This window comes from Trachemys scripta, chromosome 3 (assembly GCF_013100865.1).
Source record: "Trachemys scripta elegans isolate TJP31775 chromosome 3, CAS_Tse_1.0, whole genome shotgun sequence".
Classification (NCBI taxonomy): Eukaryota; Metazoa; Chordata; order Testudines; family Emydidae; genus Trachemys; species Trachemys scripta.
Genome location: NC_048300.1, coordinates 109,871,353 through 109,897,754, shown reverse-complemented (window position 1 = coordinate 109,897,754; position 26,402 = coordinate 109,871,353). Strand labels below are relative to the sequence as shown.

The window sequence follows — 26,402 nt, the reverse complement described above, 5'->3', positions numbered from 1 at the left end:
AAGCAACTACAGATCTCCAGAGTAATTCACCAGGAGAGGGCTCAGATTTCCCTTGGCCTCTCATTGCAAAACCTTTGGTGAAAATCACCCAGACTCCTGATTACCAGTTCACTTTTGCCCATTGAGAAGTGGTATGTGCCCTACCATGTCCCTTGTCATTCCAACTAGAGTACGTGTGTGTGCCAACATGGGAGCTGGTTTTCAAAGATCTGGAACAATGTGTGGTGGGTCAGATAAGGCTGGTTCAAGCTCTACAACAAAAAATGTCTGCCTCCAAAATGCCAATTCCAGCAAATGTGGCTTTTGTTTCATGGTGAGCTGGTTAATCAAAACTTTGGACTATAATTTACATAAAGGGTCCTCACAAGGTGAAGAATGACCTCCACTCCCTTTGACTTCAATAGGCAATGACTGAGGGTGCTTAGAACCTTTCAAGAGGTACTCAGCTCATGTCAGAATTGGGCCCAAAGAGGGCAACCTTTATAGAAATTAAAATGGATGCTGAACTGTAGGCCAGGCCAGCTGCTAAAACACTGCGCCCTAATTGATTCTATGAGTATGAAGCATGTGCTTCACTTTATGCAGGCGAGCTGTCCCATTGGCACCAATGGAACTACTCACCTGTGTAGAATTAACCATGAGCTTAAGTACTTGCAGGATCAAGGCCATGGTATGTAACTATAATCATTAACTTTCAAATTTAAAAAAAAGTGTATAGTTACTTTGCAAGTTGTGCTGCACATCACAATATCGGCTGATGGATGCTATTTCCCCTCACTGAATTTGTTAATTAAAGATATAACAGACGGTGCAGCACTGCTAATTAATGTATGCCTCGGGTGCATAGCAAAATCCTATAATCTCAGAGTCAGTGCCACTGTGAAGTTCATTATTCTGCACTGTAGAGGAGCACCATCTGGAGTGACTAATTATGATTAGAAAATGGACATCAAAGCAGATAATTGTATATATTATTAATTTTCAAAATTGTTCTTCTGTTAAGTATCTTGCACTATATAGTCCTTAAGGAATACATTCATAAAAATTACAATTATAATATTTAAAATTGAGTTATGGAAGTTTCTTTCAGGTTTTGTGAGACCAACCTTGTCTTCCCTCCATACCTTGTGGGGAAAAGACCAGAGAAGCAGTTAAAATGTATTTTTTTCCTCACTGGCTTAAATTATTTTGCCACGCTGGTTTATGTATTTTATGATACACATGAGGTTAAAATCTACTACTGCATGGCAGTGCTAATGATTGCATAGTTGTTAAATGCAGTAAACCAATGGCCTAATGCAGCATTCCATACACACTGCAAAGTCTTCTGAACATAAAAATGTCTGACCAATGATCCATCTAGCCCAGTATCCTGTCTTCCAACAGTGGCCAATGCCAGGTGCTTCAGAGGGAATGAACAGAACTGGCAACCATAGAGTGATCCATCCCCTATTGTCCACTCCTAGCTTCTGGCAATTAGAGGCTAGGGACTCCCAGAGCATGGGGTTGCATCCCTCATCATCTTGGCTAATAGCCATTGATGGATCTAGTCTTCATGAACTCATCTAATTCTTTTTTGAACCCTGTTATAGTTTTGGCCTTCACAACATCCCCTGGCAGCGAGTTCCACAGGTTGGCTGTGCATTGTGTGAAGTACTTCCTTTTGTTTGTCTTAAACCTGCTGCCTATTAATTTCCTTGGGTGACCCCTGGTTCTTGTGTTATGTGAAGGGGTAAATAACGCTTCCTTATTCACTTTCTCCACACCAATCATGATTTTATGGACCTCTATGATATCCCTCCTTAGTCGTCTCTTTTCCAAACTGGACAAGTTCCAGTATTTTTAATCTCTTCTGATACGGAAGCTGTTCCACACCCCATTTTTGTTGCCGTTTTCTGTACCTTTTCCAATTCTAATGTATTTTTTTTGAGATGGGGTGACCACTTCTGCACGCAGTTTTCAAGGTGTGGTGTACAATGGATGTATATAGAGGCATTATGATATTTCCTGTCATATTATCTATCCCTTTCCTAATGGTTCCTAACATTTTGTTAGCTTTTTTGACTGTCACTGCACATTGAGTGGATGGTTTCAGCTGTCATGGATGTACCAGTGGGGAATTTGAGTGCACAAAGAACGAGGGACTAGACTCCAAGCTGGAGCATTTTTCTCTGACCCTGCTCTCTTCTAAAATCCATGTTGTTTTTCCTCTTTCAAGGGACTTTGTCAGGTTACAAGCTATATATATTTTTAAGAAACAAACTTCCTCCATGTGTTACTAATTTTAAAACTGAAAGAATTTTTAAAAAAACACGGACACGTATTTATTTATTTTGCTCTTCACTGAGATGTCCAATGGTTAAATCCTGAGTACAGGCCTCTTACTCCCAGGCAGGGGAGTGCCAACATAGAGGTGATACAAAGTATCTCTTCACCCACTGTGCAGTCTAGACTCAGGGAACCCAGCTCCCTGACCCTTGCAGCGGACTTCCATGGGTCAGGCCCCTCTGTCTCAGGGCCCACCTTTGAGTTGCAATAATCTGTGCAGAGCAAGCAGCGAAGGAGATGCAGAAAGGTCTAGGGACTGAAGGGATTACTCTGAACCTCCCCCAAACTGATGCTTGTGGACAGAGGGGAGGATTGATTTTCAATTTATCTTTTCCTTGTCATATGAGGACATTCTAATACAGCGTGTGTCCAAGTGTGCTCTCAGTTACATGAGTATTAAAGGTCTGATTCTATTTTCAGAATCCCATGGAAATGTGAAGAAACTCCAGAGAAGTAAATAGAACTCCAGTTTTACAAAACCAATGTGAGAGTAGACTTGATTCCCATATTTCTAGTGAGGGAAATAATCAGTTCAGGCAAGGAAGAGCGAGTTAGGAGACCTGGGATTTATTCCTCACTCTGCCAGTGACCACGTGACATTAAGTAAAATCACTCAGTCTCTCTGTTCCTTAGTCCCGCCCTTCCCCATAAAATGGGGGTGCTGCCTTTCTAAGGAGTGTTGAGATCATCAGAAGAAAGTGTATTTGGTTCATTTCTTCTTTCTTTTTGCATGTTCCTCTCACGCTTTCTGCTTTTCATCTTCTCAGTTTCCTTCATAAAGTCATTGCACAGAGCTACTACTGCAGTTATAGTGCAATTGCAGCACTCAGAAATATCGTATCCTCTAGTGTAAATATAACAATGTGCATGAGAAGTAATATGGCTTTCACACAGTACTGGTCAGAACACTAGGGCTATATTTCCACTATTGTCTCATTAAGATCTGGAACCCTGCAGAAGGGTCACCAGCACACAGCTCTGGTGAGTGTGGTCTGACAGAAACAGTGTGACCGCCTTGCAAACATTTCAGCAGTTAACTGTGTAATTGGATTCTTACAAAAGTTTGAATACCTTGTTCCAGTCTTAAATGAGCTGGAAGTCTAAAATGCTGATGTGTATTTTCCTGGAAAATGCTAAAATGATGATGTAGATACACCCTGAGAGTTCTAGGAGCAAAACCTTGCTCGACAGAAGTTAAATGGGAGTTTTGCCATTAACTACAGTGGGGTTAGGGTTTCAACCTAAGTTACTTCTAGTGGTAATTGTCAGGAACAATTTTGCATGGATTTTCTCTGCAGTTAAACACAAGTCAGGTGTGTCTGAACCAGGGCAATAAAGACAGATACTGTAGCATTGCCTAAATTCTAATTAGAGCTTCCTTGACAGCTCAGCTTCCCTACAGCTACCTCATATACCATCTAGTGATCCAGCAAGGAACTGCAACTTGTAGTGTTTGTGACACATGGAAATAAGAACAAACTAATTTTGACAATTTAGTGCCAATTCTTCCTAAAATAAAGTGTAACCTCTGTTTTAATTTTAATATCTGACATGTCCTCTGTCTGGGGACTAAAGAGTTGCCAACTCTTGTGATTTTATCATGAGTCTTGTGATATTTGGTAATTGTTTTCAGAGTCCAGCTCCTGGAGACATGTGATTGAATTACAATGTCAGCTATTATTCAAATAAAAAGTAAGTGACGTCACATTATCCTTATCAATAGAAGTTGGCATCTCATTAGCGCTTGATCCAGGTCTTTTCCATTGCTGAGGGTTACAAATGGTTTATGGTCTGTTATCAGTGTAAATGAATCCAATCCACACAGATATTTGTAAAAGTTCTCACAGGGAAAAGGGTGTGGTGAGTGTTAAGCAACAGGGGTTCATAAAACAAATATGTCAGATATACAATAAAAATATAGCTTTGGGGCTAGCAAACACCAACCAAGGATTCCCCCCGATGCAGGGGAAACCTTGAGTGGTGCATAGCCAGCTATACATCTCTTGCTTCCCCTCACTTCCACGTAGGAAGTATGTTGAAGGTGGCGAGGTATGGCCAAGAAGGAGTGGGACAGAGTGCACAGTACTCACCCAATCTTCGGCAGGCACAGCATCTGGCTGCAGCCAGCATAATTTAGAATAGCGCTTAGAGCAGCCACTTTGACACCCTAGAGCCACTTTGACCCCTAGAGATGCACTAGAGATAATAGTAATAAATAGTGCTCCAACAGACCAAAAAAAAAAAAAAGGCATGACCACAACATATGAACCAACCATAGGTGACAAAACACAAAAAAGAATAGCCTCAAGGGTGTATGAAACTGCTTTTGTGGTGTTGTATAAGACCTATTTTACATCTTATACGTAATAAACAAAATTTGCTATTAGGAAAGTTTGTTGATGCACTAGAACAAATCACCTTTTCATTCTCTTTTTCCTATCTAACTATATATGGGCCTCATCACTTTAGTCTAGTTCCAGGCCAATGGTCCAGTGTGGTATTTTAGATATCTAGTTTTGGTATAGTTTGGATATAACTGTATAACAACATGGAATATAACAAACAGGAATGTTTGTTCTGTAGTGAGGGTTGAGATATATTTTGCATCTCACAGTGAATCTTAAGGGTAGATCCACTGCTGGTGTCAATTGTCATAGCTCCATTGAAGTAAATTATGGCAATTGACACCACCTGAGGATCTTTCCCTTAATTTTCAATTTCAGATTTTCAGTTTTTTTCCTATGAAGCTGTATGCATTAATAGTAATTTTGCTTTCATTAATTAGGTCCCTTAAGGGTCCTAAGCTGCTATACTTTTTTTAGGTCAAAGTTCCATCAAGTTCAATGGGAATTTGGCCTCATTTAACAACTACAAGATCAGGTTCTGGTTGAGCAAAGGATTAAGTCTATTGTTGCTGAAAAAAACCATTACCAGTAAAAGTATTTATTTGTTTAATTTCCAACTATTATTTCGCTCAGGCTGACAGGAAGCACTTTATATAGCAATACAGGCTGCCACATTAACATCTCCTTGGATATAATTATGTCAAATTTTGTCGAATAGTGCTAATGATATATAGGACTTTCTCAAATCTTACAAGAGTTTGGTGATTTAAAAAAATCTTTGAATTTTTGTTTCAAACTCTTTAGTATCCTTCGGTTATCTTTCTTGATGAGAGATAAGAGACAGATACTGATTTTCCCCCAGTGTCCTCATTTTCTGGTGTAAACTGGGTGTTATCTTCAAAAAAGTGTGGCCTAAAAGCTTTGTGGTCTATCAAGCTCTGACTGCATATTCTGAAGTGTATTCAAAATATTCTTAGTTACATTTGTTAAACTTTTAGTTTTGCCAAGATTTGTTAAGTGAAGGGCAAATGATTCATGACCTACTGCAGGCTATATGTTATGTGAAGTTGCATGTACTCTTACTGGTTCAACATTTACCAGTCTTTTGTTGCAGAGAGGATGTTTGTAGAATAGACTTCTCGGTCCTATTTGACAACAGGAACTAAACACAGTATCCTACATTTTTATTGTCTCATTGGTTTGAATAGGATCAACTGAATTTTACACCCATTTAGAAAAAGTGTGGCTGTCCTTTGCATGAATTTCTCCACGCTCACTATATGGCTATCACCTTCCACTCCAAAGATGGTAATACTTCAATGGTACTGTATGCATAGAGTTTGTAAGGTGCGGTCATTTGGGTTGAATGGTCCCATGTCTACACTGGAAAAACTAATCCCCAAATTCTCACTAGTTCTAACTTTTGATTCAGGTGATGTGATGTTAAAGCTGGTCTACAAAGGGTACTGGTGGCTGGAAGGTTTTGCCACAAATTTAGTTAAATCTGCTGAAAAAACAATCTAATTGGTTTAAAAAAAAAAGTTCAAGATGCTGGAGTCTTGCATATATTGGCTCCCACCATATTCACTAGTTCAGCTGAACTAGTGTCAGATCTGATGGGAATTATTTTGATAAATTTCTCCAGTGCAGGCAAGGCTTTAGAGCCACAAACAGAAGTGGGCTAAAAATTCAAAGTCCGGATCTGAACCTCTCCCAAGCACAGGGTTGTTCAGATGTGGGGACAAATCATCCTAAAGACTAAGTATGGTGGCTGAGAAGCTCAGATTCAGAACAGAATTTCTCAAAATTTTAGATGTTTGGATCCGTGGTCTGGACTCACAACTTCAGCATAAAATATTGTAACAAATCAATTGCTACTTAGGAAATCTTCCATGGGAGTTGGGGCTGCCTAATGTATGCTGCATGCCAAAGCTGCTGAGAACTTCAGGGAGGCAATGGGAACAGAACTCATCTCCTTCTGCTGCAAAAATAGTACTTAAGCTAAAGGCAAGTTCCCTTTTGTAGTCAGCATTGCAGGACAGTATGAGTATGGCAGGGGCTCCTGATCCCATCCTGCCAAGTAGTACTGTACAAACACACACATGTGCTTGCCAGTTCAGTAGTGTTATGATTGGTACAACCTCAAGTGCTCAAAATCATGTGCTCCACCAATCTTGACTATGGTTTAAAAAGAATGAGATTTTAAAGCATAGTACATATGGGTACTTTTTATTTGGTTGCGGGGCTGTTATCGTGCTCTCAGGTTGGGTTTCGAAGCTATTCTCTGGCTAGAAATTTACCTCTTTTTAATAAAAACTGAGGTTATACATAATCACTTCAGTCCAGGAGCTGCAGCTTTATGAAAGCCACCAAATACTGTGAAACTCAGAATAAAATTGTGAGCACTAGGATGCACTTCAGGACTCAGACCATGTAATTTATAGCACTGCTGAGTTTCATTATGCAGCATAATTGTTAGATATTATTATATAACATTTATATTGCATTGGCACCTACAGCATTAACAAATTCTAGTGTGTGTAAAGAGGAGAGTAGTGAGTAGGCATGGGGAGGTGATTTTACCCCTATATACAGCACTAGTGAGGACCACAGTATACAAATCTGGTGCCCACGTTTTTAAAAGGATGCTGAAAAAATGGAAAGGTGCAGAGAAGAGCCACCAAAACGATCCAAGAGCTGGAGAAAATGCCCTATAGCGAGAGACCTGAAGAGCTTAGCCGGTCCAAAAGACCACAGCGCACAACGAGACAATACCGGGTCCACGGGGGCTCGCTAATCCAGCGGCAGGAATCAGGACAAGAACCAGGGGCTGGGAGCTCAAGCCGGACACATGCAACATTAGGTATAAAATAACAGTGAAGGGGAGTCACCACTGAAGCGAACTGCGAGCTTCTCCACCTCTTGCTGGCCGCAGAGCCAGGCTACCTGGCCGCCCAGCTGGAAGATTCGCGTTGGCCAAACCCTGCAGGGCTGAGCGGGCGCAGCCTGCGCCGCCGCCCACGAGGTCAGACTCCGAGAGCGGATGGTCCCCGCTGGCCGGCAGCGCTGGAGCATGAGGGCTGGGCTAGGTACTGTGGGGTCCCCGCCGCCGCAGGCCGCAAGGGGGAGCCGGGTCTGCGCAGGGGCGGCCCCGGCCGGCTCCGGGCTGCTGGGCACAGGCTCAGACACGTTCCGCAGCGCTCCCCGCGGTGCGCGCCCCAAGGGCCGCGCGCCACCCGCCGGGGCCTAAGCAGCAAGAGGGAGCGCGCGGCGGACACGCGCAGCAGTAGGAAGATGGCTGTGAGTATTGTAGGCTGGGGGTCTCCCCAGAGACACACCGCGGGGGGAGGGGCTACTTGGCTGCGCGCCAATGGGGGGTCTAGTTTGTCACCACCCCCTCTTAGGCTCCCCCCCGCCACGGTGCATTCCCCCTCCCCTCTACGCGCTGACGTCGTCGCGTCTCGTTCTCTCGGCGGCTGGAAGCGGCGGCGGCAGGTGACGGTGGCTCGGGCGGCTGTTTGCTCGTCGCTCAGCGGTGAAGGCACGGAGCAGCGCGAGCCGGGCCCGCGGGTGAGTCCGTGACGCCGCCGCGTTCTAGATCCCGCCGCTCGAGCGCTTGCGCGCGCCCGCGGACGGAGAGTCGGGGGGGTCCGTTCACCCACCCCGCGGACTCCTCACAGCGGCTCCCGCTGGGGCCTTCCCGACCCGGGGGCTGTGGCGGATGCCGGGGCCGCCGTACGGGGCCCTGGACAAAAGGCCACAGAGCCCCCGGGGTGGGGCGGGTGGTAACTGCCTACGGAGAAGCGGGAGCCCGCCCGCCCCTCACTCGGAGCGGGGCCCGCACCGCTTTGCCGGATAGGAGCGGGGCGGGCAAAGCCCCTGGCAACCACCCACCCGGGGGAATCGGGCTGCGTTGTTTGGCAACTGCGTAACCCCTCGGTCACGTGACGCCGGTGTCCTTCCCCCTCCCCCCTGGAACTGTGCTAATTTATCCCCCTCGCCCCCTTCCGAGCTCAGCCCACGGGTGGGGGTGGGGGCAGCGCATCGGGGAAACTTGACCCCATTGAACATTTTATTTGAAAAAAAAATCGTAAACCATCAAACTCGCAGTAAATTTATAATTTATCCACGAGCTTTGAAAACCCTCTGGGGAGGGGACCTGTGTCTCCTGACAGGTGGGAAGCCCAGGGTGGGGTGTGATGTAACTAGGCTTGGGAGAAATTTTTTGTTGTTGTTTTATGATTTGCACGGATAATACCCATGTCTATTTTTCTGCATATTTTTATTGATTTAAATGTTCATGGTTGTGGGAAATTATAGGTAGTCAGACGGGTTCAGACAATTGTTTAATGACAGTAGACACTGAGATTCAAGAAGTTACGTTTTTATAACTTAAAACACAAATTGTCAACATCACATGTCAAAACATAAAACCGAAATGTTCTCAAATCAAGCTCTAAGAAGGTCTCAAGCGGCATTTTTCTTATTTGTCTCTGTAAATTTCAGTTATCATGGATGGAACTATTTTTCATGGGTTTATGTGTATGGTGAAATTAATGTTTACCAACATTTACTGCTAAAATCTTACTTCCAAGCTTAGATATAAGTAATATCCAGACATTTGAGAAATAGCTGATCATCTTTCATCCGAATCTTGCATTCATATGTCTTTTGATGACTTCACACAGGATTATTTTGCTTTGTTTTAGGTATTTGTAGTGTTTTCCACAGTTTCTTCTGTGGTTGGGTATTTTGAACAGTTAGTGGAGGCAGAATTGACTTGCAAATATTAAAATATATCTAAGTTTCAATACTCTAGACCAGGGGTCCTCAAACAGTGGGGCGTGCCCCCATAGGGAGGCACGGAGGAATGTTGGGGGGGAGGGGAGAAGGGAGGGGGAATGGCTGCTCCTCAGAGTAAAGGAATTGCGTAAGTGTGAAGTATTAATTTTTAATATCTTTTAAATAATGCTGTGCAGTATTTTGTCTATCCTGTTTTCAAAATGTCATCTCTGTAGCTTGTAACTTCCATTATTGTAATAAAAAACTGAGCTAGGAAATTATATCAAAATGCTTAAGGTACTTTAGGAGGTCTAAAAAGGGGGCACCCAAAAACTTTTAGTGAAAATGCTTTTTTTGGTAACTAATAGTTTGGGTCCTGGGATTTCCTTGCATTGTTTTTAGCAAGTTTAAATGGAAGATGAAAATAGAATCTGTGGCCCAGTTTTTGGTACAAAGAACAGATGACACAGCTTCTCCACTGAAACTAATAGACTACTAGGAATATCTGGTAAATATAATTTTTATCTAAGAGCATCAGATAGTAACCTATATTGGCATGATCTAACAAATTGAAAGTGTTTTTAGTTCACAATAAAAACGATAAAATGTTTACTCTTTGACTGAATCTCATGGTAATCTTCCTATTTTGCGGACTGTAAATGTTGTAGTTATTTGCTTGTGTGCTAAAACAAATTCCAGAATATTTAGTAATAGTTAGGAGGAATAAGGTACAGAATTTATTTTTGTGTTTCTCAAATTTGATATCTTAAAGGAAATATTGCAATCAAATACAAGTTTGAAAACAAAAGCACAGATGCAGCAGACAAGTGTTGACAGTTTGTTTAAAACTGGTCTTTGGAACTGGTCTCGGTCAAAATGAGAGTAAATCTGACTTTTATTTACTGATAATTTTGCAGCAATTTACTCTACAATCTGTTGGACAGAACTAAATTGCTAACAATTACAGTAGTCGTAAGAAATAAAAAATGCTACTCTGACTCTATTGATATGGTGCAGAATCTGTGCTGAATGAAGGAAGGAAATTGTGCCCATTTTTTAATAAATGTGTAAATCAATTGATGAAATATGATTTAACTTGCATCTTCAAATTATGCAGCATCAATTTAGCTGTAATCGAACGGTCAGTTACCAAGATGGAACTGCAGAATTTTCAAAGCGTACAGGAACAATTGACTTCTAGAATTGGTGGTAGAAAGCCAACTTAACAGAATCATACTCTTTCTCTGCTGTGCATTTTAATCAAAGTTATAAAGGTGTTGCTGTATCCAGCACCTGTCTTTACGCAGCAGTGGTAATTTGGGGCCCGAACCTGCTTCCACGGACATCACTGGCAAAATTCCTGTTGGAGTTAATGAATATTATATTGTTTTAGTTATGAATGGTGAATCAAAGTTTAGATATATTAGAAATAAGTCCATAGTAGGATTATTAAATTTGGCAGTTGTTTATCCTTTATTAGAAATAATCTTCAACTATGTTAAGGGCCGTTCTAAAGAGGACTGTGTTCAATTGTTCTCCATGTTCACTGAAGGTAGGATAAGAAGTAACAGGCTTAATCTGCATCAAGGCAGAGTTAGATTAGATATTAGGGAAAACTTTCTACCTATAAAGGCAGTTAAGATCTGGAATAGGCTTCCAAGGGAAGGTATGGAAACCTCATCATTGGAGGTTTTCATGAACAGGTTGGACAGTCACCTGTCAGGGTGGTCTAGGTTTACTTTGGTCCTGCCTGAGTACAGGGAGCTAGACTTGATCACTTCTTGAGGACCCTTCCAGCTCGACATTCCTATGATCCTGTGAAATTGAAACTTCTGTAACGCATCTGTCCTAACTGGGCTTAGAATTCAGGTTCCAGTTGTAGCAGAATAAGAGGAGGAAAACTTTTATTTTTAACATCTCTTCACCAGTTTTGATAAAAATGTTTGACCATTTTATACTAATTTTTTTCCCAGTGATACAGTAGTGAATGGATATATCTGCTAACTAAACATCAGCCCTTTTTATTAACTGATCATGGAATGCATAAAAGGACTCTATCAACTTGAAATCTAATCACATCATTTATATATCTATATCTATATAGATAGATATAGATATATAAAATCTTTCTAATCACTAATATATATATATATTTTAAATCTTTCCTACTGCTTTGCATTCACGCAAACATGGGAAAGTTACTGGTTATATGGGGGAGACAGTGAAACTGTCTGTCACAGTGTGCTGTCAAATGCACAAAGAAGACAAACTAATTTCAGTTATAGTAATATCATGTGTTAATTGTAGCAATGGCAGGTAACAAATTTTCAGACGGAAGTATAATTTTCATTTTTTAAGTTGGAGTATCTTATAAAAATTCTGCAATTTTTGTAACTGCTTCATGAGTATTAAGCAGAGGCACTATACAGACAGGGGTTTCTTTGACATCTTTTGAGTCAGGGAGCCTAATGAAAAATTCTAAAATTGGCTTTTGGTAGAGCCAGCTGTATTTACAGAAGAAAAGTTTATATGTATCTTAAATTACATTTATTGACAAGTTATTGAATGAGGATTTCATATCTTTTTAAGCATACAGGGGCAATCTTAAATCTTAATTTCATGAATTAATGTCTTAATTGCATTAATTATTTCAGAGTACTCTGTGTAGTGGTACAGTACTCGCAAGGTTGGCAGTACTGTTTAATACAAGGCTTTAAACATCCACTAGCCTTTGGCAAGCAGGAAGCTTTCGTGCTATCTGCTTTTGCAAAATATAAGCTTCTATCTGGAAATAAGCTTCTATCTGGCCCTTATGACTGTGAAGATCACCTTCCAAATATGAACAAAGTAGAAACTGAAAGCTCTGTCTTCCTAAATCCGCAGATTTTTAGTTCCTCTATTGCTGTTCAGAACTCCAAAGCAGCATCCAAGCAAAAACTGACCAGAGCATTCCCGGTCTTCACTGCTGTTAGAGAGTACTCTGTGGGCAGCAGTTAAACTGACAAGAATAATCAATTTTCTTCTGTTTCAATTTGGGAAAAGCTCTGAGCAGTAGAGGAGGGTGCCAAAATCAGATGCAGGGGGGGGATGATGGTTTTGTTGGGAGAACCCCACCATCACTCTTGCAACAACCAAAGGGGCTTTGAAGGATGCAGGAGACACCTGCTAGCCAGACACTTCAAAAGATGGAACCCCTGAGTATAGACCATGGACATCAGTTCGGTAGAAATCCCAGCACCTTTCACTTTCACAGCAGCTGGTGTGGGATGTGGCTGTCACCTGGATGTTGCTCCTGGCCATTGGAGCTGCTCCTCTAGTTTAATAATTTGGCTGTTAGGTGTTGAATAAATGTTTCAGCCCCTGTGTGTGAGATGATTGGTGAATGAAATGAGGTTTTATGTGTGTAATGGGAGAGTTGGGTGTGGTACAGGTGGGGAAGAGAATGTTAGGTGCATAGGGTGAGAAATTACTTTAAAACATACAGAAATTCAGAGCAGGGGCAGTTTGGGGAAGGGTGCAGGTTTCATTCAGCCCAGGGATCTTTCATCCTGACTAGGTAAATTTTTCAAGGCTTGCTTAATGTAGAAATAACAGTTTAATGAAATGTACAAGTTTCCTGAAGTCAGTTTCTGAAGTAATTCATTTTAAAGGTACAGAGCAGTTAAAAAGCTGCTTTACCTTAACCTTATAATTATATCCCCGATGAGATTTTTTTTTTTTTTTTTTTTAGGGATAATTACACTCCCAGAGCATACTCTTTTGAAAAGGACTCATTCAGAATTGAAAGACCTGACTTATTTTCCTTCTCCCCACTCCACAGTTAATTAATTTGGGTTATGATGTGTATCATCACCTCTGACAGTGGATTCGGAAAAGGGTTAGACAAAAAGCTTCTTTAAATGAGATGCAGCAGCCGTAATTCAATGCCAGCTTCTGAAAGGTGATAAATCAACACCATACCCAGGGCCTTGAGCTTTGTTACAACTGACTCTTTGGTCACAGTAAACCCAATATCTTGTCTGTTGGGCTGCTTACGGAGGAGCTGAAATTTTAACACTATTGCAGCTCTTCTTTTTGGAAGCTAATGGGTGGAGGAGGTGGGGGATGACCAGAGACACTGAAAACAACCTTTGCCTTTAAAAGGGTGTGAGGACATATGTTGAGGCCTGTTGATCTTGGCAATATTTCTTAGGAATAATTTCTAAAATGTCCCATACTCAGCTGTAGCCAGATAATAACTTTAGTATGGCCATTTATTACTCAAACACGTTAACTAAAAAGTCATCTAAACATTTACAGTCTGCTGTTATCAATGATGTATGTTCTACAATTATGCTAAGTATTCAGCTCTCTCTCGGGGACCTATCACTTTTTAACTTCACTCTGCTGCATACATATGAGTCAGATCTGGGCACTAAAATTTCACTGAAATAGCTCTTTTCTTGAGTGAATGGAAACATATGACACTTCCACACGTTCACTTTAAAATGAACCTCAGATGTAATACATGATGCAGAGGAGGAATGTATAACACATAGGCATAGGTAAGGCAACGGTTTAGTCAGGGTATTTTTAGTAAAAGTCATGGAGAGGTCATGGGCAATAAACAAAAATTCACAGCCCGCAACCTATCCATGACTTATACTAAAAATACCGATGATTAAATTTGGGAGTGGGCAACCAAGGCCAGCAGCACCAGCTGCCGGGGCCAGCGGACCACAGCTGCTCCGGCTGGTCAGCTGAGGACTGCTGCCCGAGGCCATGGCTGCTTTGGCCGGCCGGGAACCGCTGTTGCTCCAGCCGGCTGGCCAGGGACCAGTGCCCAGAATTGCGGCTGCTCCAGCCAGCTGCCCGGGGACCGCTGCCGTGACCCCCGGAGCAGCGGCTGATGTGGCTGTCCCGGGGGCCAGCTGCTTTGGCACCCCTGAGGTCAGCCACACTGGCCCCTGCGGAAGTCCCAGAGGTTGCGAAAAGTCACGGAATCCATGACTTCCATGAGCTCTGTGACAGACACGGAGCCCTTCTCATAGGACTGGTAATGCTTTAGAGCACGAGTAAGGCTGTGTATATGCTGCCACTTTCAGCGCTAAAACTTTTGTCGTTCAGGGGTGTGAAAAAACACATCCCTGAGCAACAAAAGTTTTAGCGCTGAAAAGTGCCAGTATAGACAGTGTGATAAAGCTACCACTGCTCGTTCTGGGTTTTTTTTATCTCCGGGAGAGCTCTCCCCTGGCGATAGTGTGTCTATATTGCCCACATTACATCACTGCCGTGGCCGCGCTGTAACATGGGTAGTGTAGCCATACACTAAGAGTTATCAACTATTTCCATATTTCATCTCACTATTAAAAAAGGAAGACCTCTCTTGATCCCAGTTAGGGCATGGGAACAATGTGGTCTTGACACCTTGGTATCATTTTGTGACCTCGGGGGGGTTGCAGATCCCTGCTTTAGAGTTATTAGAGTCACTGCTTCAGTTCCAGCTTTTATCATTAGTAAGACAGTTATTACCATCTGATAGCTATTTGCAATGTGTGATTTGTTCAGCAGAAACTAGACTGACACTAATTCATGTCACACAAGCCAAAGTGTATCATGACTGGCATTAACTGGTACCCTTGGCACTTTGAAGGAGACATTTGACTAAATGGTTATGGAAACTGAATTACCTTCTCATCCTCTCTCACAAAATGCATACATGCAATTTATTATGAATGAATCCCAAAACATTTTATGAATGTTAAAGCCCCTCTGCCTTCCCAAACTCCCTGAGTTTAAAAAGGGACTTGTGATTGAGCACACAACTTCCTAGAATTATGCAATGTGTCGAAAGGCTTGGGAAGTAGAGAGAGTACTATTAGGTATGAACATAGTTGCTCTTGTTTCTCCACTGCTTGCCAGTACATAGGAAGCAGCAGTCTTAAGAATCACTGTTCACCTGCAGTTACCTACTTCTTGTATATCAATGCAATTGCCTTTATAAATACCTTAGAAAGTGAGGTAGGTTTGTTGAAGTTTGATATCATAAAAGTGGATGACAAAATGCAGGCAGAAATTGGGGATTTTAAAACAAGACAACCACCTGTTTGAAAACTGTATTTCTAGATGTTGAAAATATCCTGCATAAAATGGTAAAAGAGGGTGGTATTCTTCTGTTTGCTGGAATGAGAACATAACACTGTATTTTGTTTGCTATTAGACTGCTAAATGAAAGGGAACTCTGTTCAGTGTTGCTCTAATAATGATGTTTTCTTTTCCTCAACTTGCAGAGAAGTTGAAACGCTAGTAGTGCTCCCTTGTGCAGAGCAGAAGAATGAGCCAACAGTGGAAAAGAGTACACTATATTCTGATTGGATACATTTGAAGAGGATAATTTTAGTCTTGTGGCATGCTTCAGCAGGAACCATACTAAAAAAGAAGTAAGCTCAACATCATTGTTTTATTATGTTAATTGACTTGCATTTATCAGTTATTTAAAGAGATACTGAGTTGAGGTTCAAAATCTGGCCTTTACTATTAACAAAAATAATTATCTACTTGGATAAATCCAGTTTCTCTCTTTGAAGGGACCCACAATGCCTGAAGGCTTTTTATCTAGATCTCCTGCATCACCTGTTCCAAGTTTTGAGTGCTAATGAGGACACTTCCAGACATACAGCCAAAGAATGTGTGAAATTGTATGTATGATTTAATGATAATACATTCCTATAAAAATAGGGGATAACAGGGACAGATGTCTGGCAGAAGTGTGGGTTGGGTCCATCTTAAGTGGTTTATTGCATTTCAACATGCATTGTTTAATGTGGTTCAAATGCCCAGTGTTCTTTGAGCATTCTTTTCACACCTGAATTTTTGGTCCAAATGTTTCAGATAGTTCATTTCAAAGACCGCTTTTAAAAATAAAACTATGTATATTTTAGGCTGCTTTTTGCAACAGTGGTAAGAAACATAATTTTTCCCGTTTATCAGCCATTTTAAAAAGTGAAAATAGAGCTTAAGCAATTAAAGATAAAGGCAGTCCTACAGATTGACCCCAATTAATTGTTGATCAAACTTCAAAATAAAAAAAATTACCATTGGGCTAAGAACAAACATGGGAAATTTCAGCCCAGAGTAAGTTATCCTTTACTTATATGAGCACCTGAAAGTAAGCTTGGAATGAAAGTGCCTTCTGAACCATAACTTGACCATTGCTACTGTGGTCTCTAAATATTTTTTCCTCCTTTTGAAGTGCCATTTACTAATTTTAAAAACAAATATTTTTTGTTTGTCCTACTGGATCTGATTAATCAAGTAAACCCGTAGAACATGATTATTAAAGAAAAAACATTAATGATAGGATCTTCTAAAAATGACATGTTTAGATGGTGTTGGTTTTATTGAATTTAAATGTTCTGGGGCCTAATTTGTGCATATGCAACTCCAGTTGGCCTCAGCTGTTATAGGAACCAAGAAGCTGATTGGGCCTCTGGAGAAATGGATTAAACCTTCAGCCTTGTTAATTTAAAAAACAGTTTTTTATCCCTCTAAGTTATGGAATAACAGTGCTTGTTTGAATTTTGAGATAAGATTGTCATGCCCTAGCTACCTGAAATCATTCCCCCCCAAATAATTGTCTTCCTCTTTTAGCTCAAGCCAAGTGAATAAGCAAAAAGTCCTAGATAAGCCAGTTTTCATAGATGCATAGATTATAGGACTGGAAGGGACCTCGAGAGGTCATAAAGTCCAGTCCCCTGCCCGCATGGCAGGACCAAATACTGTCTAGACCATCCCTGATAGACATTTATCTAACCTACTCTTAAATATCTCCAGAGACGGAGATTCCACAACCTCCCTAGGCAATTTGTTCCAGTGTTTAACCACCCTGACAGGAACTTTTTCCTAATGTCCAACCTAGACCTCCCTTGCTGCAGTTTAAACCCATTGTTTCTGGTTCTATCCTTAGAGGCTAAGGTGAACAAGTTCTCTCCCTCCTCCTTATGACACCCTTTTAGATACCTGAAAACTGTTATCATGTCCCCTCTCAGTCTTCTCTTTTCCAAACTAAACAAACCCAATTCTTTCAGCCTTCCTTCATAGGTCATGGTCTCAAGACCTTTAATCATTCTTGTTGCTCTTCTTTGGACCCTTTCCAATTTCTCCACATCTTTTTTAAAATGCGGCGCCCAGAACTGGACACAATACTCCAGCTGAGGCCTAACCAGAGCAGAGTAGAGCGGAAGAATGACTTCTCGTGTCTTGCTCACAACACACCTGTTAATACATCCCAGAATCATGTTTGCTTTTTTTGCAACAGCATCACACTGTTGACTCATATTTAGCTTGTGGTCCACTATAACCCCTAGATCCATTCCACTCCTTCCTAGACAGTCTTTTCCCATTCTGTATGTGTGAAATTGATTTTTCCTTCCTAAGTGGAGCACTTTGCATTTGTCTTTGTTAAACTTCATCCTGTTTAACTCAGACCATTTCTCCAATTTGTCCAGATCATTTTGAATTATGACCCGGTCCTCCAAAGTAGTTGCAATCCCTCCCAGTTTGGTATCATCTGCAAACTTAATAAGCGTACTTTCTATGCCAATATCTAAGTCGTTGATGAAGATATTGAACAGAGCCGGTCCCAAAACAGACCCCTGCGGTACCCCACTCGTTACGCCTTTCCAGCAGGATTGGGAACCATTAATAACAACTCTCTGAGTACAGTTATCCAGCCAGTTATGCACCCACCTTATAGTAGCCCCATCTAAATTGTATTTGCCTAGTTTATCGATAAGAATATCATGCGAGACCGTATCAAATGCCTTACTAAAGTCTAGGTATACCACATCCACCGCTTCACCCTTATCCACAAGGCTCGTTATCCTATCAAAGAAAGCTATCAGATTGGTTTGACATGATTTGTTCTTCACAAATCCATGCTGGCTGTTCCCTATCACCTTACCACCTTCCAAGTGTTTGCAGATGATTTCCTTAATTACTTGCTCCATTATCTTCCCTGGCACAGAAGTTAAACTAACTGGTCTGTAGTTTCCTGGGTTGTTTTTATTTCCCTTTTTATAGATGGGCACTATATTTGCCCTTTTCCAGTCTTCTGGAATCTCTTTTCCACAGATAATAGCTAGAGGCTCAGATACCTCCTCTATTAGCTCCTTGAGTATTCTAGGATGCATTTAATCAGGCCCTGGTGACTTGCAGGCATCTAACTTTTCTAAGTGATTTTTAACTTGTTCTTTTTTTATTTTATCTGCTAAACCTACCCCCTTCCCATTAGTATTCACTATGTTAGGCATTCCTTCAGACTTCTCGGTGAAGACCGAAACAAAGAAGTCATTAAGCATCTCTGCCATTTCCAAGTTTCCTGTTACAGTTTCTCCCTCTTCACTAAGCAGTGGGCCTACCCTGTCTTTGGTCTTCCTCTTGCTTCTAATGTATTGATAAAAAGTCTTCTTGTTTCCTTTTATTCCCGTAGCTAGTTTGAGCTCATTTTGTGCCTTTGCCTTTCTAATCTTGCCCCTGCATTCCTGTGTTGTTTGCCTATATTCATCCTTTGTAATCTGTCCTAGTTTCCATTTTTGATATGACTCCTTTTTATTTTTTAGATCGTGCAAGATCTCGTGGTTAAGCCAAGGTGGTCTTTTGCCACATTTTCTATCTTTCCTAACCAGCGGAATAGCTTGCTTTTGGGCCCTTAATAGTGTCCCTTTGAAAAACTGCCAACTCTCCTCAGTTGTTTTTTCCCCTCAGTCTTGATTCCCATGGGACCTTACCTATCAGCTCTCTGAGCTTCCCAAAATCTGCCTTCCTGAAATCCATTGTCTCTATTTTGCTGTTCTCCCTTCTACCCTTCCTTAGAACTGCAAACTCTATGATTTCATGATCACTTTCACCCAGGCTGCCTTCTACTTTCACATTCTCAATGAGTTCCTCCCTATTTGTTAAAATCAAGTCTAGAACAGCTTCCCCCCTAGTAGCTTTTTCAACCTTCTGAAATAAAAAGTTGTCTCCAATGCAGTCCAAGAATTTGTTGGATAGTCTGTGCCCCGCTGTGTTATTTTCCCAACATATATCCGGATAGTTGAAGTCCCCCATCACCACCAAATCTTGGGCTTTGGATGATTTTGTTAGTTGCTTGAAAAAAGCCTCATCCACCTCTTCCACCTGGTTAGGTGGCCTGTAGTAGACTCCTAGCAGGACATCTCCCTTGTTCTCTCCAGTTCCACACTCGCAAGTCAAGAAGCAGAATTTGATTAGTTTGGCAATCTCTTCTAGAGATTACACACATCTGTGTAAACTAGGAATGTCTCAGTTTCTCTCCTGAGAGCCAGCATTCCAAGACTAAAGGCAAATCTAGCTTCCCCCCACTCCACCCCACATGCTTTCACGTGGCAAATTGGAAGTAACATAGGTTTAACGTTAGCTATAAATTAACTCATTTGAACCATTGATCAGAGTTTCTAAGTGCTAATGCTCTTTGCATTGCTATTATAAATAGTGGGAACTTTGAATCTCCATTAGAGGTTACCAGTAAGTGCAATTTGTGGCACCAGAATTTGTGATTTTCCAATACCAGCTGCATTCATGCTTAGCGTTTGGCAGTCTCAGCTTTCTCTGAGGTGTTAATCAGGTGTGATATGAAACTTGTATAGAAAACTATTTATAAACAAAGGATGTTTAACTTCCTCCACTCCTCTAAAGAGGACAATTTTAAAAAGAGCATTCAGAAGGAAGTCTCTTGTAAAAACTAGTGGGGAAATAGGTAAAGATTCTTAACAGTCTTTCTGGACAGTAATACACCATTATGGAAGCTGCTGTTCCTGCTTTCCTCTTCAACTGTTGGCATATGGTAATCAGTAAAGGGTTTTTCTTTCAATTACTTCCCTGGGAAATACCAGCTCCATTACATCCTGTGGGTATTCTGAGAAATCAGTAGCTTGTGTCCCTCTGTAATAAACTCTCAAGCACAAACACTAACTTGAATCTAAACAAATTCTATTCCAAAACATAACTTCAAAAGTCTGAGAAAGCTACAAAGAAAGCTAATTGGAGGAAAATCTGTAACACAACTGGTATAGTATCTTCTCAGATCATTCTAGGGTGAATCACTCAATTTGGCATATATTACTGTGCAGAAAGACAATTGCCAGATGGTAATTCTATTTCTGCATTTTGGCATGGCAATTCAGACACTATTACAAAGATTCCATTAATCTTTCCTCTTAGTTATTGATCTTGCCTAAGGGAGGGGGAAATTCTCAGATAAGAAACTGACATATAGGTGGGCACAGTTATCCACATGATCTCCTAAGTGCTCAAGTTGTGGTGCTTTTAGCACGCATAAATTGATGACCAGGAAGTGGTTTGAAGAGATTAGTGTCTGTCATTCAGAAGAAAATTATGACGATAGTACCCAACTATGTTACCTAGCAGATAGGGAATGCACTAAAATAAAAGGCCTGAGATGCTGCTACATACGTAATCCTTTTAAAATCCTTATCTGTGTCTGAGTTCCTCAGGGATTGCACATCCTCTGGGGAAGAAGAGAGTTTCTTGGTTCCTGAAGGAGCCGAGTCCCAGGTAGTTTGATAAATTTCCTCAAGATAAACAATCTTGCTGTATTAGGAGGAAGATCGTGTTGAATTAGGATTCTCCCAAAGAGAGCACTTGAGATTCCACAACAGAATGAACAGGAAAGATCCCTTTATTCGTGTTCTCACCAATATTATTTTAACCCTTCAGGTAGTTTTTTTGGACTCATGGAAGCTATATGAAGGACCCTATCTAAAACTAGAAAGAGAGGTTTGATCTTCAGATTTGTATTGTCATGTAGCCTGCTTTGTGTCCTTAGTTTCCTTTTTCCTTTGAATTCTGTAGGGGATAAATAATGCCTAACAGCCTTTAGGCCTTTAACAGTTCTTTCCCCTTCTAATCTCACACAGCTTTCAAACTGGGTTCTCTACCCCCCCCCCCCCTGAAAATTCCTTAACATTAACTTTCTGAAATTTTCAAACCTTTGGGGTGTTTGGTTCTGAAAAAGAAACATTGCTCCAAGAGAGAGAGGGTCTGGTAGGCAGCAGTCTGTATATTGTAAAGAGGACTAGTATCAACCCTGAGGCAGCTAATACCTTGTTCGGAGGAGGGAAGATATTTTAAAGAACAGTTTTACATTGAGAACACCTACCAAAGATGGTAGGCTGGAGAGGCAAAGTAGAAACTGATAGTTACCCACTTGGGAAGGGAGGGTGGTACCTCCGGCAAGAAGGAGCTGGAATGGTATCTGTTGCAAGCCTAAATCTAGAGTTAATATGGTTGCCAACACGTGTCACTGCTAGCTACAGCCATGTCTGGTAGGAATTATGATGCAGGTTCTCTCTGAGCACTCTACAACACTGGTTCTCAGCCAGAGGTACGCATACCCAGGGGGGTATGTAGAGGTCTTCCAGGGGGTACATCAACTCATCTAGATATTTACCTAGTTTTACACTGTGCTACATAAAAAGCACTAGCGAAGTCAGTACTACCTAAAATTTCATATAGACAATGATTTGTTTATACTGCTCTATATACTATACATTGAAATTTAAGTACAATATTTATATTCCAATTGATTTATTTTATAATTATATGATAAAAATGAGAAAGGAAGCAATTTTTAAGTACTGGTGTGTTGTGACCCTTGTATTTTTGTCTTTTGTAAGAGAGTAGTTTTTAAAGTGAGGTGTAATTTGGAATTATGCAAGACAAATCAGACTCTTGAAAGGGTTGGGGTACAGAAGTCTGAAAAGGTTGAAAGCCACTGCTCTACAAAACTCACCATTCATCACAAAGTTACTTCTTTTGCCTGGGTGCCTAGCTGACTCTTGAGGGCTATTAGATGAGAGGAAGGAAGGAAGGAAAGTCCCTTATGAGAACATCCCATAGAGTGCTGTGGGGGTGGGAGAAGGCTGCTGAATAGGTATTTCCATCTTCTGTACTCCTTAGTTGATGCTCACCAGCATTATTAAGACAAGCCCTATAAGTTGCTTCATGTAGGTGCCTACAGGCAGAGCACTTCTTGAGGATTTTCTGTCATGAAAGCAAGATTTACAAACTTTCAGCTTCTGTTCATTTCTTGAAGAGGCTGACTGAATGCACTCAAGCAGAGTATGCAGGAAAGAAAATTCCTTACTGATTAGCTAACACCCTGCCTGGGAGCACAGAAGGAACTGCAAACCAATTAGTCTGAACTGGCATACTAAAACTGAAATAGACAACAAGGTTGGGATGCTGAACTTGGTATTTGGAAGCCATTGTTTTTGTTAATGTCCCTGAACTAGGGAGCAGAATGCTATAATCTTTCCTAAAGGTATGCACCTATAAAACTTAAATATTTTAAAATGTTCAGTTTGTTTCATATCTGATTGTCTGAAAGTTTAACTTCATGGAAGGCTTTTATTTCTTCTGTGGTTAGTATTGTCTTAGGTGAGTTAAGGTACTGATTTGGCTTAACACTTTTATAACCTGACTTAAATCTATTTCTGATTCTTTGTAGGATGGCTGGCTGTGGTGAAATTGATCACTCGATCAACATGCTTCCCACTAACAGGAAGACAAATGAGTCGTGTTCCAATACAACACCTTCCCTGACAGTCCCTGAATGTGCTATCTGTCTGCAAACGTGTGTCCACCCAGTGAGTCTGCCTTGTAAACATGTTTTCTGCTATCTGTGTGTGAAGGGAGCTTCCTGGCTTGGAAAACGATGTGCACTGTGTCGGCAAGAGATTCCTGAGGACTTTCTTGACAAGCCAACCTTACTATCGCCAGAGGAACTCAAAGTGGCGAGCAGAGGCAATGGGGAATATGCTTGGTACTATGAAGGTAGAAATGGTTGGTGGCAATATGATGAACGTACCAGTAGGGAGCTGGAAGATGCCTTTTCCAAAGGTAAAAAGAGTACTGAAATGTTAATTGCTGGGTTTTTGTATGTAGCAGATCTCGAAAACATGGTTCAGTATAGGAGAAATGAGCATGGACGTCGCAGGAAAATAAAACGGGACATAATAGATATACCAAAGAAGGGAGTGGCCGGGCTTAGGTTGGACTGTGATTCTAACACTGTCAATCTAGGAAGAGAGAGCTCTGCTGATGGCGCAGACAGTACATCGGCTCTGGGGGCTGCTGCTGCGCAGCCTCTAGCATCCGTTTCTGCTAGACCCCTAACTTCACTAGATGGTCAGCTGACGAGTCCTGCAACGCCATCACCTGATGCAAGCACTTCTTTAGAGAACTCTTTTGCCCACTTACAAATAAACGGAGACAACATGGCTGAAAGAAGTCATAGGGGAGAGGGAGAGGAAGACCATGAGTCATCGTCTTCTGGTAGGGTGCCAGCCCCTGATACCTCCGTTGAGGAAACCGAATCGGATGATAGCAGCGATAGTGAGGATGTGTATGCTCAACTTCAGCAACACACGTCCTCTGCCCAGCAAAGACACTTGAATGCGAATGCAAACCAATCAGTAATAGAGAGACCAGTGGCAGGGGGTGGGGCAGTAAGCACCAGTGTAAGATCTAGAAGGCCTGATGGACAGTGCACGGTAACTGAAGTTTAAATTTAGAGCCATGTGTTTTAAAAACTCAGTCCAGTATCTGTAAATTTTCTGTCCATGCTGGCATTGCACTCAAACCCAGCAGTGTATTTGAAGCGGGGGCGGGGGACAGATTTGGCCTGTTAACTTAAATTCTCAACATGTCTCAGCTGGAAGACTCTTTAAATGTAAGAAACTGGGGTGTCTTGTTAATGGTTTGAAAGCTACTTAGCAATACCCAGTTTTCTTGAAAATGTCTTTTGTGTTTATTTTGTAGCATTTTACCCCGTGGAGATACTCAGTCCCTTTTTGGCCAATGTATATCCACTGTACAACTCAGATTGTCTTCATTATCTGACTGTTGCATTAAGTGTCTTACTACTTTCTGCATGGATTGATATATGAAAAAAACACTAAAGCAATGTGGGAACAGACAAGATGTTGGGTATGAGCAGGATGCTTAATTTAATGTGAGAAAATATATGTGAGTTTGGAGTTAAGATGTGTTTTATTAGACAAAGAAATCATTTTATCTTCATGCAATGGAAATGTAAAAATGCTATTAACTTTTGTTGAAAATTCTTATCTGTACACACTTCATGGCGTTTTCATTGGCTTTGCTGTCTAGTCCTTGTAGTTTGTTTTTGAGGTCTTTGTTGATCTGTCTTGTTTTTGTTACAAAATTTATAATTTAATAAAAACTACACTTTAACAATCTGTGGTGTCTTTGCATTTTGACTGAATTGTACCAAGGGGCACTTAGACAAAGGTATCAGAAGCAGGCATGCTATGCTGCCAAAAAGGGAGTTTTGGGTTGGCTTTGAGGGATCTTGAAATTCTCACTTCCCAGACCAGGTTATCATGTAGTGTGCTGACTGGTATGAGCACATCCTTCTGGCTGACTGAATGTCAACTGTGGTGTCAGAAGCCGTGCATTCTGACTTCAAGGCTGCTCAGTTTATTTTGCTGTTGTGATGGAGAAGTAAAGGATTGCAGGAGAAAACCACAGGTGATCTATACATGTTACATCCAGTAGTGGAGCAAGTATGTTTATCTGGATGTATTTCATCTTAGACAAGCAGCTAGTTTAAATGTTTGGTCCTGGTTGTGGCAAAGCTAAGGTATGCAAATATTAGGGAATACATTTCCACTTGTTTATATACCATTAGAAATCTAATTCTATGCTCTCAAAGGGTGGGGCATGCTTCTGAGGTTTTCGTAGATCTGGTCTACACTATAGAGTTAGGTCGACGCAAGGCAGCTTACATCAACCTAACCATGGATGTATCTACACTTAAATTTCGCTTCCGCTGACATAATTGACCCTTAGGCCAACTTAATAACTCCTCCTCCACAAGCAGCTAAGAGTCAAGATCAATATAGTTATGTTGACACAATGTCAGTGTAGAAACTGTGTTGCTTATATTGACTGTTACTGGCTTTCAGGAGCTGTCCCACAATGCCCCACACTGATAGTGCAATCCATACAAGCACTCCTGGTGAGGACGTGCACCGCTGACACAAGGAGCAAAGTGTAGACCCACACAAAGTTTTTTTTTTTTTCCCCTCCTGCTGATAATAGCCCACCTTAATTGATTAGTCTTGTTATTGTTGGTATGGCAACACCCATTTTTTTGTGTTCTCTGTGTGTATATCTTCCTATTGTATTTTCCACTGCATGCATCCGATGAAGTGGGTTTTACCCCACGAAAGCTTATGCCGAAATAAATTTTTTAGTCTCTAAAGTGCCACAAGTACTCCTCGTTCTTTATGCAATGTACTGTAATTACTCTGGCGGTTTTATACCAATGTAAGTTAGGTTAACATAATTTTGTAGTGTAGACATGGCCTTAGTGGGAGATGTGGCTCTACTGCTGGCCTCAGTGTCAAAAGACAGGATAAGCCTTTTCCCACTATGGCTTCAGAAAAGCTTACAATAGTTCGAGCTGACTTGAGCTCGTAAGTACTGCATTTGCTTTTAATTTTCAAAATTCATTAAGAAACCATTTCAGTTAATTCAATCCAGTCTTTGGTCGGAGGGAAAGGACATGGCCATATTTGCAATAAAAATGTACAAACTAAGACATTATAAGAAAGCATCTATTAACATGTGTCTCAGCTTCTTAATGTAAGTCATTGGAAAACAACACTTCATATACAGTTATGATAGCAATATGATACCTGAATTGTACAGAAATTGGGTACAACACTTAAAATCCTCAGCTGAAAGGTGTGGTTTTTATTCTCTAGGACTTCAGTTCTTTGAATGTAATGAGGTCCATTCTGATTTAGAATTTTTCCATAAGATTGAAGCCCACATATTCAAATCCTCCTGTTTTTCTGTAAGCCCTAATTGAAATGCACACCTGTGAGGGAAAGAAAT

At 41.1% G+C, this 26,402-nt stretch overlaps 1 protein-coding gene across 2 annotated transcripts; it reads left to right on the top strand.

The window, feature by feature from the left end:
- Nucleotides 1-8,085: 8,085 nt before the first annotated feature.
- Nucleotides 8,086-24,736, top strand: RNF146 (ring finger protein 146). 2 transcript variants are annotated; one of them, XM_034765720.1, is made up of 3 exons: nucleotides 8,086-8,243; nucleotides 15,725-15,874; nucleotides 22,984-24,736. In XM_034765720.1, exon 3 carries the CDS (start codon nucleotides 22,985-22,987, stop codon nucleotides 24,041-24,043), a length of 1,059 nt encoding a protein of 352 aa, XP_034621611.1. In that variant the 5' UTR covers nucleotides 8,086-8,243; nucleotides 15,725-15,874; nucleotide 22,984; the 3' UTR covers nucleotides 24,044-24,736. The 2 variants fall into 2 exon arrangements, with proteins under 2 accessions (XP_034621611.1, XP_034621613.1); XM_034765722.1 differs by lacking the exon at nucleotides 8,086-8,243 and adding an exon at nucleotides 9,603-9,963.
- The last annotated feature ends 1,666 nt before the right edge of the window (nucleotides 24,737-26,402 follow it).

Bases quoted from the DNA above. Each gene is read 5' to 3' on its own strand.
- RNF146 (XM_034765720.1), top strand. From the start codon at position 22,985: ATGGCTGGCTGTGGTGAAATTGATCACTCGATCAACATGCTTCCCACT.